This window comes from Hevea brasiliensis, chromosome 3 (genome assembly GCF_030052815.1).
Source record: "Hevea brasiliensis isolate MT/VB/25A 57/8 chromosome 3, ASM3005281v1, whole genome shotgun sequence".
Classification (NCBI taxonomy): domain Eukaryota; kingdom Viridiplantae; phylum Streptophyta; class Magnoliopsida; order Malpighiales; family Euphorbiaceae; genus Hevea; species Hevea brasiliensis.
This window is the reverse complement of record NC_079495.1, coordinates 112,180,061-112,198,630: the sequence shown is the minus strand read 5'-3', so window position 1 is coordinate 112,198,630 and position 18,570 is coordinate 112,180,061. Positions and strand designations below refer to the sequence as shown.

General features: G+C 39.0%; 1 protein-coding gene across 1 annotated transcript; it reads left to right on the top strand.

The window, feature by feature from the left end:
- Positions 1–309: 309 nt before the first annotated feature.
- LOC110632792 (ADP-ribosylation factor GTPase-activating protein AGD3) lies at positions 310–10,011 on the top strand. Its single transcript, XM_021781127.2, has 19 exons — positions 310–1,012; positions 1,946–2,022; positions 2,631–2,731; positions 2,883–2,953; positions 3,755–3,817; positions 4,270–4,314; positions 4,791–4,856; positions 4,943–4,990; positions 5,096–5,191; positions 5,273–5,314; positions 5,910–6,122; positions 6,201–6,332; positions 6,448–6,672; positions 6,865–6,951; positions 7,028–7,360; positions 7,881–8,026; positions 8,133–8,226; positions 8,653–9,143; positions 9,365–10,011. The coding sequence occupies exons 1-19, from the start codon at positions 968–970 to the stop codon at positions 9,477–9,479; spliced, it is 2,490 nt and encodes an 829-aa protein (XP_021636819.2). The 5' UTR covers positions 310–967; the 3' UTR covers positions 9,480–10,011.
- Positions 10,012–18,570: the final 8,559 nt, after the last annotated feature.

Sequence of the window (18,570 nt, the reverse complement as noted above, 5' to 3'; positions counted from 1 at the left end):
CAATATTATAAAATTTTGAATTTAAAATTTAATTGAAATTAAATAAAAAAGTGTTTGAAAATAGTGTACCCCAAAAACTAATTTAAGTTTTTATTTAAAAAATGGATATTTAGGGACAGCTTAGCACACGCTCCGGTTACTTGCTTTGGTAAAACCGGTCTTCCCTGTTTAGCATGTCAGTGTAAAGGTGGCCATTGTCAGTGGCTCAGAGCTGGCGAAATCCTCTTTTAAAGCAACTCAAACGACACCGTTCTTAACACTCACGATGCTTTCCGCCTGTTTTTGATATAGCTCTCTACTGTGGACACGGTTAAAACGCCATCTTCTTCTAAAATTTTGCCTCCCAAATCTGAAAAGGGGAAAAAAAAAAAAAGAAAAAGAAAAAGGAAAAAATACACAGAAAAAGAAAAAGGGAGGGCTGAGCTCTCTGTTTTACGCTTTTATATATGCTCTGTGTCTCTCTCTCGCACGGTTTGCATATTTCCAGGTTAATGAAGTTGCCTAATCGATCTCCATTCAATTCCCAAGATTCCCATAAACACAACCTCCTAAATCCAAAATCTCTCGTGTTTTCCTGTCCATTCTAGGGTTTCTTACTTTGATCATATTTGCCTTTACTTTGCTTGCCTAGGGGTTTTAAACCAACCAAACAAAGAAACTACAAAGAAAAAGAACCAAAAAAAAAAAATGGTGTTTGGAGCTCGGGCACTCAGCTAATCGAGTTCTTCTATCTCTGATTCTTAATTATCTATAAGTAGTAGGTTGATATCTGCTTTTTTTTTTTTTTTTGGTGGGGGTGTCTCGTGGTGAGTATCTTTAGGATCGGGGTACAAGTCAAGATCTCAGCTTAATTTTGATGATTGAAGGTGGTTATGACATTAGATTAGCTTCAAGCAACCAAGATCGAGCATTGTTGTAATGGTTTTTAGAATTTATCGTAAGGAGAGGAAGAATCGCTGTATCAAAAATGCCTTTCGCGAAGCTCGACGACTCTCCTATGTTTCGCAAGCAGGTCAGTATCTCTCTCTACTTCCTTTTTTTGGACTCGGAGAAACGCGAGGAAATGTTTTATTTTTTTTTTCCCCTTGTTTTGTTAAGCTGAATTAACAGCTTGATTGATTGCTGAGAAAGTACTAAAATGAAAATCACAAATCTTCTATTTAAGCGCAGGCGTCCTATTTCTTTTTCTTCTTCTAAATTCGATAAGGCAAAAAAAAAAAAGAAGAGGGTAAGCAGTAAAAATTTATGGGTTTTGGATAGTTCAATTGCTTGGATAGCTAGGTTCGTTAGATTGCTGTTATTTTTTTGGGCAGTCTTTAAATTATTGGTATGATTTTCTGTTTTTATCTTTTTAGCTTCTTGTTTATGAAAAGAGTTTGGGAGTTTAAGGAAAGCTTATTTATTTCTTTCAATAAGAAGGGAAAGCTTGTTTATTGAATAAAAATGATCATATCTGTTAAAGTAATTGGTTACTTTTTTCTTATTGCCTTTTCATTTGCGATTATTTGTGCGAGTATCCTTTCACTTATTTCAGAATTTTCGAGGTCCAAAAGATAGAAACTTCCTAAAATAATTTCTTAATTGCCTTGCCTTGGTTATCTTGCTTGATCTTCAGTCATAATCCTTGCCTAACCATGAATTGTTAGTTTGGGGTGCTAACATAAACCGATATATTTGTGCCTTATCTGACAGTTAAAATAATTTGCAGTACAAGTAGCTTTGTTTTTAAAGTCTTTAATTTTATGAAATGCATTTGGATTTACTTTGCTACAAGATATTCCTACTGTATCCTACTGCTATATTTGCTATTATTACTCTTTGGACGTTGATGTTTTAAACAAATTGTGTTAATGGTGGTAGTTATGCTTGTATTTACATGTAGAATATATTGATTTTAATTTGTCTGCACTATAGTGGGCCATTGATAATTTATTTGGTGAAACAGATGCAATCCTTGGAGGAAAGTGCTGAATTGCTAAGGGAGAGGAGTTTAAAGTTCTACAAAGGATGTCGAAAATACACGTATGTCCTTTTCATTTCAACAAGTATCTTTAACAATGCCACATCTAATGTTTGGTCTTTATTAGTTTACAGTGTTGACATTCTAAACTACCATAATTGCTTTAATTGAGATAATTGACATAGAACCTTAAATTTTTAAGGTGTTGAAACTTCTAGTTTGTGTGAAGGTTTTTGGTGTCGTAAAATACAGAGTTGTTAGTTTGTTCAAAGTTTGTAATTTGTATGTTATTTTTTATCAATGTGTTAAAATTACATACTCAACAATGCTAAATTGTACATACTGTCAATTATGTTTTTAACTAGTTGTACAGAGTTGTAAGTTTGTTCTAAGTTTGTAATTTGTATGTGCTTTTTGATCAATGTGTTAAACTTACATACTCTATGATGCTAAATTGCTCGTACTTTCAATTAGTTTTTAACTAGTTGCATTGACATTAAATGCCCTTCAACAGTAGCAAATTCTTTCTTCATCTTCTTTTTTGGAACATGTTAATCTCTCTCTCACTCTCTCTCTCTCTCTCTCTCTCTCCCCGCTTCTGTGTCCTTCTCCAGTATTTCAAGAGCAATGAGTTTGTAAAGGATTAATGAGCACATTCTTTTACTTGCAGTGAAGGACTAGGTGAGGGATATGATGGGGACATTGCCTTTGCTAGTGCTTTAGAAGCTTTTGGTGGAGGCCATAATGATCCTATTAGTGTGGCCTTTGGAGGTAATTTTATTTGAATCGGAAGTTAGTTTAGTCGGTACTGGCCTTTTTTTCTTTTGTCCTTTTAACTTTTTATGTGATAAGTTAGGAATGTCTAGCTGCTCTTTAGATGAGACGGTGTAATTATTGATGGAACAAATATTTGCTAATGTAGGCCCTGTTATGACAAAATTTACCATAGCCTTGAGAGAAATTGGGACATACAAGGAGGTTCTTCGATCTCAGGTAATTCTGATGTTTATGCTTTCCATAAATTTTGCAAAATATTATGCTAATCTCCATCAATTTAATGCTATTTCTTAGAAAACTCTATACTAGTTCATTAGGTTTCTTGGTTAATTTTCTTAAAAGCTGAATACTTTTCCTGTTTACAAAATTTTAATCCAATCCAAACAATAATCTAAGAAAATTAACCAAGATATATATAGATATATATATATTTTTTTCCCTAATCAATGTGACTTGAGTTGATTGTACTTCAAAATGTGTGTTTCTTACGGTGATGCTCTCTCATAATTTTTGTTGTCAACATGATTTGCTTTCAAGGAGCACTTTAAAACATCTAGGGGGGAAGACAATGCAGAAATCTGACTTGGACTTGTTATAGGCTTTCCACTTATCTTTACTCATATTTTCTTTTTCTCTTGCAATCTGATGGAGGTTTCAATCGGAAGTGTGTTTTTAGTGGATGTTGACAAGGGTAGTGCACTAGAGATTGAATGGTTCAGACAAATAATTCTTGAGGAACTAACTTCTTTAAAATTGATATCTAATGTAAGTGGAAATCAGGTCAAGGAAGCTGGAGCATCTCAGTGTTCATTGAAGTGGAAGGAGTATTTAGACCAGTTTGATGTTGGTCATTGTTCTGATTCAAATATATTTGCAGTTTGGGAAAGTTATAGTCAGAATTCAGAGCACCATATTTTACATTAATTATTTTTATTTCTCAACAAAATCTTTTTTTTTTTTTTTAATGTTTTAGGTTTGCTCATCTGACCTGAGGTCCTTCTCATTTCCTTGTTTCAGGTTGAGCACATGCTAAATGACAGATTACTACAATTTGTCAATATTGATTTGCATGAGGTCAAGGTACTGCAATTGCCAATTCTTGCAGATATAATAGTGAATTTATAATATGCAACCATAGGGGAAATACCTGGCAACTGAGTTTTTGCAGAAAATGCATTTGCAATGTTGTAATTTGACCACTTTCTTCTACGTATACTTAAAAACTTTTATTAATTAGAACATATTTATTGGTAGTTGCTCAAGTAATTAGTTTTTGTTAATCTCTCTCTTTTATAGGTTCCATATTCTCCAAGCACCTAACTTTTTCATTTAGCGAGATTGTCCAAGGGCTCTTGCTCAGGAGTTAGGATTTTGCTGTTTGAATATTGATTATTGCAAAGTTTCTCCCTCAAATTTCTGCTTTAAGGACCCCCCTTTTGATGTTCATTTAATATTTCCATACATGTCACTATTCCTCAATTCATAAACGTCCTTTTGGGTTCATATTTTTAAAAGATCTTGTCTTTGTGCAGGAAGCAAGGAAACGTTTTGACAAGGCTAGCCTTATATATGATCAGGTGCTTCCCTCTTGTGGGATTGCTCATAATTTTCTCATTGCTATTGACATCATTTGCATGTATGCTGGGATGAAATTTCAGTCATTTTAACTACAAATCATAACTTTCCGTTTTCAGTCATGTTGGGATGAGATTTTCAGCATACACTTGTGATGCATTTAATTCTTCTTTTGAGATGAGGTTACAGTTATGCAAGAGTATTGAACTCTGAGCTTCCAAATCTGTGGTTTATATTTCTCCAAGTATGCAAGTAGCACCTTGTTGAACTGGCTTAGGATTAGGAAGTTGGATTGTGCAATTATATTCTGCAGAAGGATTTGTTTTACATCACTTTATAGTTTGCTTAGATTCATATTTGAGAACTTGAATTAAGGTATCTGGATTCTCAATCCTATCAGCAATCAAATTCATGTCTAAACAGCTAAAACATCTCCAAAGCCATGGTTAATTGATTTTAGTTTTCATGGTATACGTAGGCTCGGGAGAAGTTTCTGTCACTGAGAAAGGGCACGAAGACTGATGTAGCTACTCTATTAGAGGAGGTATTATGTGGCATGTTTTTTTCGATTTATATATCAGCATTAGCCATAATTGTCTGTTAATTTCTAACATTGTTTGCTATATGCAGGAGCTTCATGCTGCAAGATCTGCATTTGAGCAAGCTCGCTTTAATCTAGTAAGACAACATCCCAAACTAGCTGCTCTTCCCATAATTATTGTTTTCAATGATATTGTATATTCAGTAGCAGATGCGTCAATAATCTGCTCTTTTTCTGTGTAGGTGACTGCACTTTCTAATGTGGAAGCAAAAAAGAGGTTTGAATTTTTAGAAGCTGTCAGTGGGACAATGGATGCACATCTTCGTTACTTCAAGCAGGTATACAGCTTGTGGATCTTCTCTGCCTATTCAACTTGCTTTAATCATCTGTGTACTCATGAAGAACCCTTTTTCATGCAGGGATATGAGTTGTTGCATCAAATGGAGCCATATATAAATCAGGTTATATATATAATTATATATATTTCTTTAGTTTGGAAGAAATTTGGTTTCCATATTTGTCATTATGCTGTAAAATATACAATATCTACTTATTTTCTGCTCTGGTCTAGCTCATTCCTATAAACATCACAAAGTAAACCAAATGTTACCAATAAAAGGGAAAAAAGGGAAGAGCAATCAGATTTGCCCTTATAGCCATTTCTGTGATAGCACAGTAAGTGGTACCTGTGGTTATCCTCCAGTGGTAAGCAAAATCAGCACAAATGGCTGGGAAGTTTAAAGTGGCAATTTCCTAGAGTTTACAGATACATATTGATAGATTGACAGTTGGGGGGGGGAGGGGTTATATCAAGAGGTGATGGCAGGCTTTGTCATCTCAAGCTCAAGCTAAAAGCTGATACTTGAATTTTTGTTTGCTTCTTAAGTGCCCACAAATGTTGGGATGGGTAATGATCAACTTGTTAAGGAACTGGAAGTTTTGATTGGCAACAGAGGAAGCAAAACACTTAAACAAGTTTTATGTGGTCAGCCAAAATATTCTATATAAGGCTTTGTTTTATCAATTTATGGGGATAATATACTTCTTGTTTTGCAGGTTCTGACTTATGCTCAACAGTCAAGAGAGAGGTCCAACTATGAGCAGGCAGCTCTTAACGAAAGGATGCAAGAGTACAAAAGGCAGATTGATCGCGAGAGTAGATGGTCTTCCAATGGTTCTAATGGATCTAATGGAGATGGTATACAAGCCATTGGTAGAAGTTCACATAAAATGATAGAGGCAGTAATGCAATCTGCTGCAAGGGGAAAGGTACACATACTTCAAAAGATATTCACTTTGTTCTTTGGGTGTCTAGTTCTAGCTCTAAAGGAGTGAGTGAACTTTCAGGTCCAAACCATTAGGCAAGGTTATCTATCTAAACGTTCCTCAAACTTGCGAGGTGACTGGAAAAGAAGGTTTTTTGTTCTTGATAGCCGAGGAATGTTGTATTACTATCGCAAACAATGTAGCAAATCATCTGTAAGTAATTTATGTGAAAAAAGGTTATGCATAAAATGCTCATTTATGTCTCTCTTCATTTTCCTTTTAAATTTGTAAATTTCCAACTTCATCACTATGATTGATATGTTTCTAGGGTTCTGGTAGTCAACTTTCTGGTCAAAGGAATAGTTCTGAGCTTGGATCTGGATTGTTGAGTCGGTGGCTATCTTCTCATTATCATGGTGGAGTACATGATGAGAAATCTGTCGCTCACCATACTGTGAACCTCCTTACATCAACAATCAAGGTTGATGCTGACCAGTCAGACTTGCGGTTTTGCTTCAGGATTATTTCACCAACAAAGAACTACACTTTGCAGGTATGATGTAAGGTATATCCTTAATATTTGAATTTAGGTAAGGTTACTCAGCCTGAAATATATGGTCATAATATACAGTCATCATTGATTGATGATTATGCTGGAGATTGGTGAACTAATGTTTAATTTGGAGTTGCTTTTCAGCAATCAGTATAGATCCTTAATAATGTTTGTTTATGCTTGTCAGTGCAGGCAGAGAGCACACTGGATCAAATGGATTGGATTGAAAAAATAACAGGGGTTATTGCTTCATTACTCAGCTCTCAGGCTCCTGAGAGGGTAATTTTGAATAGCATTTCATCATTAAGTTTTATTAATTTGTCATTTTGACAGTTGTTGTCTAATTAAATTTCAGTGTCTGCCTGCTATCCCAATGGGAAGTGGTCATCATCGGTCTGCCAGTGAGAGCAGTTCATTTGAAAGTGCTGACTTTGACCACTCTGCTGGTGATGAATTTACATCTGAGAGGAGCCTTACTGGTGCACATCTTCATGAACGACCTTCAAGAATTTCACAACAGCGATCCAGTGCAGAGAAGCCAATTGATGTGCTGCGAAGAGTATGTGGGAATGATAAATGTGCTGATTGTGGTGCCCCAGAGCCAGATTGGGCATCCCTAAATCTTGGTGTTCTTGTTTGCATCGAGTGTTCTGGTGTTCACCGTAATCTTGGCGTGCATATATCAAAGGTAACCTATTCCATTTGAGTTATTTGACCTCTACATGGTGTTCCATTGTGAGCTATGCTTTTGGTCTTGGGTGCATCATGCCATCAAACATCAGTGGAATGTATTATATGGAAATTTCTGTGTGAGAGCCACAGCAAGCAATTAGAATGGTTCTTTAAATAAACTGGGCATCATGCCTGAATGATATTTGATAGGTGGATAGCCCTTTGCTAATTGTGTTCAATTGCATTGTTAATGTCTGATTGATTTTGAAGATTATCAGATCATATGCAGGCCCAAAATATCTAATCCTTTTTATTTTATTGGATAAATTAAGCAAGCTACATTTACAATAATAAGATTACTAGATTTGACAGTCGTAGAACTTGCATCTTAGAAGATGTTTGGGCAGGATTATTATGGAGGAGACTCTTCCTCATAGAGATGTTCTGTTATGTAAACCAAGTCCTGTTTTGGTAATGATATTAGTACAGTCTGTTTACTCATGCAGCTATTGTTCTTGTTTTGAATTGGATTGCAGGTGAGGTCCCTCACACTTGATGTCAAAGTATGGGAACCTTCTGTTATAAGTTTGTTTCAATCTCTAGGAAATGCCTTTGCAAACTCAGTCTGGGAGGAGTTATTGCAATCAAGAAGCACCCTTCAGGTTGATCTCATCTCCACAGGGTAAAGAATCCTCTTTAATCTGAGTAGAGATTTCCTTTCATTGCCGGTGATATGCATCTGGTTTTATTATTGGTTGCTAACATTCCTTAGTATTCTGATGCTGAAGCTCGTACAAGTCTGATAAATCGCAGCTGCATTTTATCAGCAAACCCAGTCCAGCTGAGTCTATCTCAGTAAAGGAGAAGTTTATCAATGCAAAGGTCTATCTACCTAACGCTTTTAACTTCTATTGTCTTTTTGGTTGGAGACATTGCCATGGTTTGGAGTGGATAATGGGTCCAGTGAGCTTGTTTTTGCTTTTTTTGTTCAAATATTTTCATTCAATTCTTGGCACAATTTTCTCGCTCTGATAGAAATCTTCACCATAATTTAGCTGTGTCACACCACTCCACCACCCTCTCTCCTCCCCACCTTTTCCTTTTTTGAGAGAGAGTGAGTTGGATGGAGATTCAGCAAAATGAACGTGTTTGTCTGCCTCACCACAATATTTAAGCAGAGTACATAAGATTTCCTATTTGTTAATGACAACAAAGATGCTTTTTGTTGTATGCTACTTGGTTGACTTTTTGGACTTCTATGAAACCTTGGAAGTGAAATCCTCCTTTTTTTTTTTCTATAAATCACAGTATGCAGAAAAGCTGTTTGTTCGCAAGCCTAGAGACAGTCAATATCCTCATTCAGTGACACAACAGATGGCAGAAGCTGTTCGTGCTAGCGATAAGAAGTCTGTGTACCGTCTTATTGTTAATCATGAAGCAGATGTCAATGCCGTGTATGAGCAAGCATCTTGTAGCTCTTCTCTAACCCTTGCTAGAGTGATGTTACTACAAGAGCAGACAGGCCTTGATCACTGCTCTAGCTGCTCAACAGGGAATTCATTGGACAGGTCCTCCACTAGCTCTTTAAATTTGGCTGGTACTGGTGAAGGTGAGACCTTGGAGGATCTTGATGGGTGTCCCTTGCTTCACCTTGCTTGCGAAACTGCAGATATTGGCATGTTAGAACTCCTCTTACAGTATGGTGCAAATATAAATTCAACTGACTCGAGGGGTCAGACGCCACTGCACCGTTGTATTCTTAGAGGCAGAGCTGTGTTTGCAAAATTGCTCCTTTTAAGGTGACTTACTGTGTCATGGTTTTAGAATTTTATTAGGTTGTTTGTCTTTTCACTATTTTGCACACCTGAGTAGTGTTGTGGCCTGTGCACGTGTCACTTATCTACCATACTTCTCCCCACACAATGCATGCATGTACACAGACAAAAAAAGGGGGGGGGGGGGGGGGGGGAAGGAAATGGATTTCTATGACGTGGTACTAAGGGTCCCAATGCATTTGCAGGGGAGCGGATCCTCAGGCTGTGAATGGGGGAGGTAAAACCCCTCTTGAGCTCGCGATAGAGTCAAATTTTGTCGACACTGATGTCCTCACTTTGTTGTCAGACTCAAATGGGTGACATGCTTAGTAAAGGATAATAATTAAAGGCAAGTAACGGTGAGGTTGGGGAGTTAAAAATTGATAATGGTATTGCTTTTTCTGTAAGTGTATTTTGTAAGTTGAAGAGCTGGTTCTCCATTGGAGGTGTCTCAATGTCTGAAATAGAGGAGAGTGGTAGGTTGGCATGCCTGCCCTATGGGTATCTATGCAAATTAGCCCGTCCCTCAGCGTTGTATTTTATGGTGCCCCATCTGAGTCGACAGCAGTTGAAGCTTTTAGCGAAGGGGCTCGTGTAATGTAATGTGTTTTGCTTAATCAGCATGTTTGGTTCCTGACGCGGTGGAGCTGTGAGGATTTAGTTTAGGGCATTTTGTGTATTTGTACATTGGTCTATTCTAGTGAAGCGTTCTTGTTGCTTTAACTCTTTGAATGCATTATTTGATTTTTCCCCCCTTGATGCATTTGAGACGGAACTTCCATCACATATTTGCTGTGTGATAAATGATTCCCAAGCTCTTTTAAATGCAATGATGGTATTTGAATTTTAGAAATTTCTCTTCTCAATGCATCGTCAAAGCATTCATTTTCCTATCAATTTTTGTTATGCATTGCATCAATTTTTGTCTCTAATGTCTCATCTCTTGTGCCAAGCATAGAAAATCGTCTCATAGTTTGATTAGAGTCTTGAAATTATTTTATCTTGTGTTCGTGGGAAGTTGAAAAATTGTGATTCCATGCGGTAGTTTTTATAGCATTCCGTTCTTTAAATTTAATTTATTACTATTTTTTTTTAATTTTTTTTACTTCATAAAAATTTCTCTTAACATATTAGGTTTACAAATTAAAAAGAAATTAAATTACCTTTTTAACTCTTTGTTTTTTAATTCAAAATATTATGGTTGTTTCAACAATCACTTGGATTTAACATAAAAATATAATGTTATCATAACAATTTGCTTCTTAGGAAGGTAAAGGATTTATCCTTCGTTGAGAAGTGTTGAATTATATTTATAGATGTCATATTATAACTAAAATTTGTAATATGGAAATTTACTATTGAAGGTTGAAGATTTTTTTTTTGGGTCAAATAAATTTAAAGTTTAGAGATTTTTTAGTAATAAATTGAAGTTATGAGACAAAAGTGAAATATGAGGCAAAATAAGGATGGATTATAAAATTTACTTTAATTCCATGAAATATGATCAAGGCTAATTATCTCCTTAGCATTTGAAGTAGTTATATTTATGTTTTCTATCTTTAATTTGTTATCATAAATTCTTTGATTTTGAAATTTCTTATATTTTAGTCTCTCAATTTTTTAAATTGTTTTACCTACGTCCTTCATCTTTAGTTTGTTATCATAAAATTTCTTAATTTTAAAATTTATTACACTTCAATCTCTCATGCTAGAAATCACCTGTATCACTAGCTAACTTTATATATGACAATGTCATGGTGTAAAATAAAAAAAAATTAAAAAAATACTATATATAAAATTCATATCACTCTCTCCCCTTACACACACACACCTCCTCTCTCTCTCTAATTTTCAGTGTGCTTTCTTTTATCCATCTCCTTCTTTGTCCTTTATCTCGATAAAAAAAAGTAAATCACTATCTATTCTTTCTTTTTTAAAAGAAAAATCTCAAAAATAATTTTTTAGGATTATTTTTTAATCACTTGTTTATTTAAGCTAGAACTTTGGAGAAATACTCTAAAGTCAAAGGGTTTTAAGTTAAATAGAACGAAAACAGAATACATGCATTACAAGTTCAGTGAAGGCCAAACTGGTGATAGGGAAGGAGTTAATTTGAATGGAGTGATATTGCCCAAAGTAATCACTTTAAATATCTAGGCTCAGTCCTTCAAGTAGATGGGGGATGTGAGGAGGATATTAGTCATAGGATTAAAGCCGGATGGTTGAAGTGGAGACATGTCACGGGAGTTTTATGTGATCGTAAGAATCTCAATAAATTGAAAGGAAAATTTTACCGTATAGCCATACGACCGGCTATGTTATATGGCAGTGAGTGTTGGGCATTGAAAGAGTCGTATGCATCTAAGATAAGAGTTGCACAGATAAGAATGTTAAGGTGAATGAGTGGCCATACTAGATGTAACACCCCAAAATTTTAGATTTTATTATTTTATGAGTATTTTTGGTATTTTAATTTTATTTAAATTTTAAGAAATTATTTGAGATTTTTCGGATTTTAAAAATCGGGTTCGATTTTCCGAAAATATAAACTTTGATGATTTTTAAAAATTTATTTAAACACCACGTGGCAAAACTAAAAATATATTTAGAGTCTACGAATTTTTCTGAGTTTTCTAGAATTTTTTCAGAATTTTTGGAGCTCGTTTTCGGTCCCGAGGCAGAGTAAAAATTCAAAATTTTGTATTTCGAATCGAACCGGCAGAATAGAACCAGACCAGACCGGATCGGACCGGTCGAATCGGACCGGCTCCCTTTTTCTTCTTTCCTTTTCTTTCGCGCATCCAGACCTCCTCCCCTTTTTTCTTTCTTTTCTCTCTCCTCCTGCCCCTGGCCAGGCCACCACCTCCCGCCACCCTACTCACCGCGCGACCACCACCATCCCACCACCGGCCGCGCCCGACGGCTGGCAGCGCAGAACGCCCTCCCCTGCGCGTGCCACTCTTCGACTTCCCCGGCCAAAATCTGGCCGATTCGGCCACCAATTGGACCGGGTTTTATGTCTAAAATCATCTACTCGACGAGAGCTTTCCATAGACACCAAGAACACCGAAATCCATCGAGCGGTTTGTCCAATTTTTGCCCGGGAAGTTTTAGCCCATTTTGACTTTCGGGCTAGATTTCTCACAAACCATGAATCCCACGAGAAAATCGAGAGTACCAGAGCGCTCCACTCGTCGAGACCTTCGCGGCGACATAAATTTCAAATTTTTCCGACACCATTTTTCTGGGGTCCCACGAAACTTCGTAGTGTTTTTTCGAGCATTAAATGAGCTTAGAAAATTCTGAAAAATTTATGTACTAACCCCCGTGTTGTGGGCTTCATGTAGGTATCCTCAATTCGCGGAAATTCGACAGTTGACCGAGTCTGCAAATTTCAGGCCAGACAGACCCGTTACCGGAAAAGTCTCCGAATTGGACCAAGGTTTTGGCTACCCCCCCCCCATTGTCAGACGTCCCGAGCGCGTCCCTGAAGTCGGAATCGGCAAAGATAAACCCGAACCTTGTTTTTTCGTAATTTTCTAATGCTTAACTAGGATTAAAAATCCATAAAATATTCGTGGTTGCTCAGAAAATTATGATTCTTTTTGCAATAGCCTAGTAATATTGCTAAGGACTGCGGGGCAAAGTTTTAGAATTTTTAGAGCTTGTTTGGGCAGTTTTTGCAAAAATGATTAATTATAAGGACTAAATTGAAATTTTACATATTGTGATGGATGACTGATTTGATGGGCCCAGGAGGGGCTGTGTGATGTGATTGAGTTGTGGATATATGGATTGTGAATATAGAAGTGTGTTTTGAGCCCTTTTGCAGGTTGGGTAGGTCCTAGGTATAGGGGAGACTCTGCCGGATTTTCGGCACGACTTAGGACGTATTTGGTCTTTTCTTGATTGTATCGAGTCATTTATATTAAAAATTGTAATGTAATTGTCAGGTGAGCCGGGACAGCCTTCTTCCTCCGCCCAGCCGCCTCAGTGACCACCGTCAAGTTTGTGAGTAAAATATTAATTTTAACTGTAATTTCGATATTATTATATGTTCAAGCATGCCCATGCATCACTTATATGCATATATTTATGTAGTTAAACTCTAGGCACGATTTATGTTGCATTGATAACTGTTAAAGTGCCATGGATGTTGTTGTGGTAATTTGGAGCAGTGTGCGTGCGTTGGTGTGCGTGTGATGTGGTGTGGACTATGGATAGGACGGGTAGTCACGGCTTGAGTTCTTCGCTGGGACCCGATCCTTCGAGGGGTAGTCACGGCTTGAGTTCTTCGCTGGGACCCTCGATTTGGTTTATTAAGCGAAAGTCCGGCTTGAGTTCTTCGCTGGCACCAGGTTGGATTTAAGAGAGCTGTATAGGGGATCAGCTCCCATATATTATGACTGATACTACAGGGTGTGTGAGTGCTCCAAATTACCTTTTTGATGTTATGATTGAAAATGTTGTCGATGTTGCATTTCACTCTACAGGGTGCATTAGTTTTAGATAGTTATAGAGATTATGGTTAAAATTGATATTTTACTCTCTGAGTCGAACGCTCACTCCTGTTCAATATTTTTCAGGCTACAGGAGGATTTTTATTGCAGTTAACCTGCTTTTCTCATTCGCAGGTTGTTTATCAATATCTGTGTAATTTTATTTACTCCTAGAATTTCCGCATGTGTTAGAAATGTTGATCTGATTGGGTCTGTAAACTAAATTATTATTTTGGACCTGTAAACTTAATATCCTATGTATGTTTGATGGATTGGATGAGGGAGCTGAGCTCCTATTTATTTTTATGCTGATGAGTATATGGAGGGTGAGCTGAGCTCCCCAATTGAGTATTTATTATGTTTACAGGTCGGGTGAGTCAAAACTCCCCGTTGGTAGCTCCATTTTATGGCCGGACTCTGTCCGGTTGATTTCTTGAAATTGGACCCAAATGGGCCTTAGAGTTGGGTTAAGTGAATAGTTGGGCTTACTACGGGCCTCGGGGGCTTTAGGCTGGCCCAGGTCCTAGTGCCGGTCCGGCCCATGGGTTGGGTCGTGACAAATATGGTATCAGAGCTTAGGCTCCAGATTCTTAGGGAATGTTCATCTAAAGTGTTGGGAAGAGTCTACTAGGAGTCACATGCGGAAAAATAGGGTCCACATTCGTCTTGCATTGTCATCTTTGCTTCTAGTTTCTGCTTCATATATTGTGTGTAAATATGAGTCTATAGAGATATGTAACGTGCAGTTTTGAATTTTGTGGGCTAATGCTGCTGAATTTCTGGAAAATGCGTAGAAGCAGGAGAGTTACCACTGCACCAGAACCAGATGTGCCTGACAAGGTGTCAGCACAGGATGAGGCGCCTGCCCCGAGGAGGCGGGGCAGGAGTCCTAGAGCTGCTCAAGTAAAAGAGCAGCTGCCCACAGTTCAGGAATAGTCTTTCATGGCACAGGGTCCCATGGACCCCATGGCAGCTACTCTAGCTGGGTTACAGAGAACCATCGATATGATGGCGCAGTATATGGTCCACCCTCCACAGCAGCAGCAGTCCACCGCACCAAGAGGAGAACCTTACAAACAGATAATAAATTTTAAGAAGTTGGTGCCTGGTACTTATGATGTGTCAGACGATGCATATCAGTTTTTGGATTCTATGACGGCGAGAGCAGTGCGATTGGTGATAGAAGACTTATAGAGTATATGCAGCATGTCATGGGGCCTATGCCTAGACAATGGATGAATGACTATATATTATCTCGGATGGAGGGTTTGTGGTGGACTCAGTTTATGGAACTGGTCATCAATCGGTTTGTGCCAGAAAGCTTCAAAGATCAGAAGCAGTGGGCCTTTGAGGCCTTAAGACAGAATGGTAGGTCTGTAGATGAATATGCTACAGAATTTCTAGAATTGAGCAGATATGCCCCTACAGCAGTAGCTACAGAAACTATAAAGGTGAAAAGATTCCTAAAGGGGCTTGACAGAAGGTATGCAAACCTGGCCATGATGTCGGATCAGTCGTTTGATGTGGTAGTTGATCGAGCCAGACAGATAGAGATTAGCTATGCTGTGGATGACAGCGGAAGAGCAAAGAAAAACAAAGCAGAGGGTTCTACCGGTGTTCCCCAAATGGGTACTCCAGACTGTGGTGGCCAGAGTAATTACAGAGGAAAAAGTAGGAACAAGAAGAGTGGCTTTAGACACAAACCTCGAGGGTTCAGACTGATACGATCCAAAGAAGGGGTCACAGTTCAGGGTACAGCAGTTTTGGGTCTGGTTCAGGATCTTCCTTAGCACCTTGTGCACAGTGTGGAAGAGGACATTCAGGACCTTGTTTGATGGGTTCAGGAGTATGCTTCAGGTGTGGCCAACCAGGTCACTTTGCTAGGGAATGCCCCGTGTTCAGTGAGCCACAGATGGGGTCACAGGGTTCTGTTGCAAATGTTCCTCGTCAGATGTATCCGGGTGCTTCCAAAGATGGCAGCAGTCGATGGTCAACAGGCCGAGGACAAGGGGGACGTGGATTTGGAGGTAGATCAGCAGGTAGAAGTCGATGATCGTGGTTACGCCACTCGTAGGGGTCAAGCTCGGGTTTTCACCCTGACCCACCAGGATGCTCAAGCTTCAAATGCAGTTGTGGCATGTATTCTTCTGGTCTGTTCCTATGAGGCTCGTGTTTTGATAGATCCGGGTGCTACGCACTCATTTGTCTCCCCTGTGTTTGCCATGAGGTTGGGTAGAAACCCTACAACCTTAGAATGTCCTTTGTCGGTAGCTACCCCACTTAGTGACAATATAGATGTAGATATGGTTTTTCCGGGTAGCCCAGTAGTGGTGGATGGAAAGATCCTCCTAGCAGACTTGGTTCCTCTACCAGTAATGGATTTTGATGTAATTTTGGGGATGGATTGGTTGGCAACTCATTACGCCACCTTAGACTGCAAGAACAAAAAGGTGTATTTCCACATACCTGGTGTGGAAGAATTTAGCTTTGATGGTGACAGGAGCGTGGCTCCATATAATTTGGTGTCAGCAATTAGTGCTAGAAAAATGTTGAGGCGTGGATGCCAAGGGTATTTGGCATTGGTGAGAGATACATCTGTAGAAGGTGTCAACATGGAAAATGTTCCTGTTGTCAGAGAATTTATGGATGTCTTCCCTGAAGAGCTTCCAGGGTTGCCACTAGAAAGGAGAATAGAGTTCTGCATTGATGTTGTTCCGGGTACAAATCCCATATCCATGCCACCTTACAGGATGGCCCCAGCAGAATTGAAAGAGCTGAAGGAGCAACTACAGGAGCTTTTGGACAAGGGTTTCTACGCCCGAGCACTTCACCCTGGGGCGCTCCTGTGCTATTTGTAAGAAAGAAATATGGGTCATTGAGGTTGTGTATTGACTACAGACAGCTGAACAAGGTGACTATGAAGTACAAGTATCCACTTCCTCGGATCGATGATCTGTTTGATCAGCTCCAAGGGGCAAGATTCTTTTCCAAGATAGACCTGCGATCAGGCTACCATCAGTTGAGAATCAGGAATGAGGACGTGTCCAAAACGGCATTCAGGACAAGGTATGGTCATTATGAGTTCTTGGTGATGTCTTTTGGACTCACTAATGCACCAGCAGCCTTCATGGACTTGATGAACAGGGTGTTCAAGCCATTTTTGGACCGTTTTGTCATCGTATTCATAAATGACATTTTGGTATACTCTCGGACCAAGGAAGAACACGTGTGGTACTTGAGAATGGTGTTGCAGACGTTGAGGGAGCACCAGCTATATGCCAAATTTTCGAAATGTGAATTTTGGCTAGAAAGCATCTCATTCTTGGGACACGTGGTTTCTAGTGACGGCATTCAAGTGGATCCCAAGAAAATTGAAGTCAGAATCGATTGGCTTAGGCCTACAACGATCCGAGGTGCGAAGTTTTCTGGTCTAGGCTACTATAGGCGTTTTGTACAGGATTTTTCCAGGATAGCAGCTCCCCTAACTAAGTTAACCCGGAAGAATGTTCCATTCATTTGGATAGATGACTGTGAGGAGAGTTTCCAGAAGCTTAAGGAGTGTCTAACCACTGCCCCTGTGTTGACACTACCTAAGAGTGGTGAAGGATACACCGTGTATTGTGACGCCTCCAGAGTTGGCTTAGGGTGTGTTTTGATGCAGAATGGAAATGTAGTGGCTTATGCTTCAAGACAGCTGAAGAGGCATGAGCAGAACTACCCCACCCATGATTTGGAAATGGCGGCTGTAATCTTTGCACTAAAAATCTGGAGACACTACCTGTATGGTGAAGTGTGCGAGATATACACCGACCATAAGAGTTTGAAGTACATCTTCCAACAGAGGGATTTAAACTTGAGACAGAGGAGATGGATGGAGCTTCTGAAAGACTATGATTGCACCATCCAGTACCACCCTGGGAAAGCCAATGTAGTAGCAGATGCTTTGAGCAGAAAATCTTCTGGCAGTTTAGCGCACATTTCAGCAGAAAAGAGACCATTGATTCAGGAGGTACATGAGTTGATGGATCAAGGTTTAATCCTAGATCTTTCAGATGAGGGGGTGTTGTTGGCTCATTTTTCAGTGAGGCCAGACTTGAGAGACAGAGTTAGAGTTTCCCAGCACAGAGACCAACAATTGATGAAGATTATAGAAAGAGTACAGCAAGGTGAAGGTGGTGAGTTTGGATTTGCCAATGATGGCGCCCTAGTGCAATGTTCTAGGATATGTGTGCCCGATGTGGACAATCTCAAAGACGAAATCATGCGAGAGGCACACTATACACTGTAAAGTGTCCACCCAGGCTCCACCAAGATGTACCATGATGTGAAGAATAGCTATTGGTGGAATGGCATGAAGAGAGACATAGCAGACTTTGTGTCCAAGTGCTTGACTTGTCAAAAGGTGAAGTTTGAACACCAGAGACCGTCTGGGAAGCTGCAGGAGCTCCCTATCCCAGAATGGAAGTGGGAAATGATCACCATGGATTTTGTGACTGAGTTGCCTCGTACCACGCGAGGATATGATTCCATATGGGTAATTGTAGACCGCTTAACCAAATCAGCTCACTTTTTGCCTGTGAAGACTACATATTCTGTGGCACAGTACGCCTGACTCTACATTCGAGAAATAGTCAGATTGCATGGGGTTCCGGCTTCCATAATATCTGACAGAGGGCCCCAGTTCACTTCTCGATTTTGGAGAAAGTTGCAGGAGGCACTTGGCACACAGTTGAAATTTAGTACGGCTTTCCACCCTCAGACAGACGGACAGTGTGAAAGGACAATCCAAACACTGAAAGACATGCTTCGCATGAGTGTTTTGGATTTTGGAGGTCAATGGGATGATCAGCTAGCTTTGGTGGAGTTTGCCTACAACAACAAGCATTATTCCAAAGATAGGGATGGCACCCTAT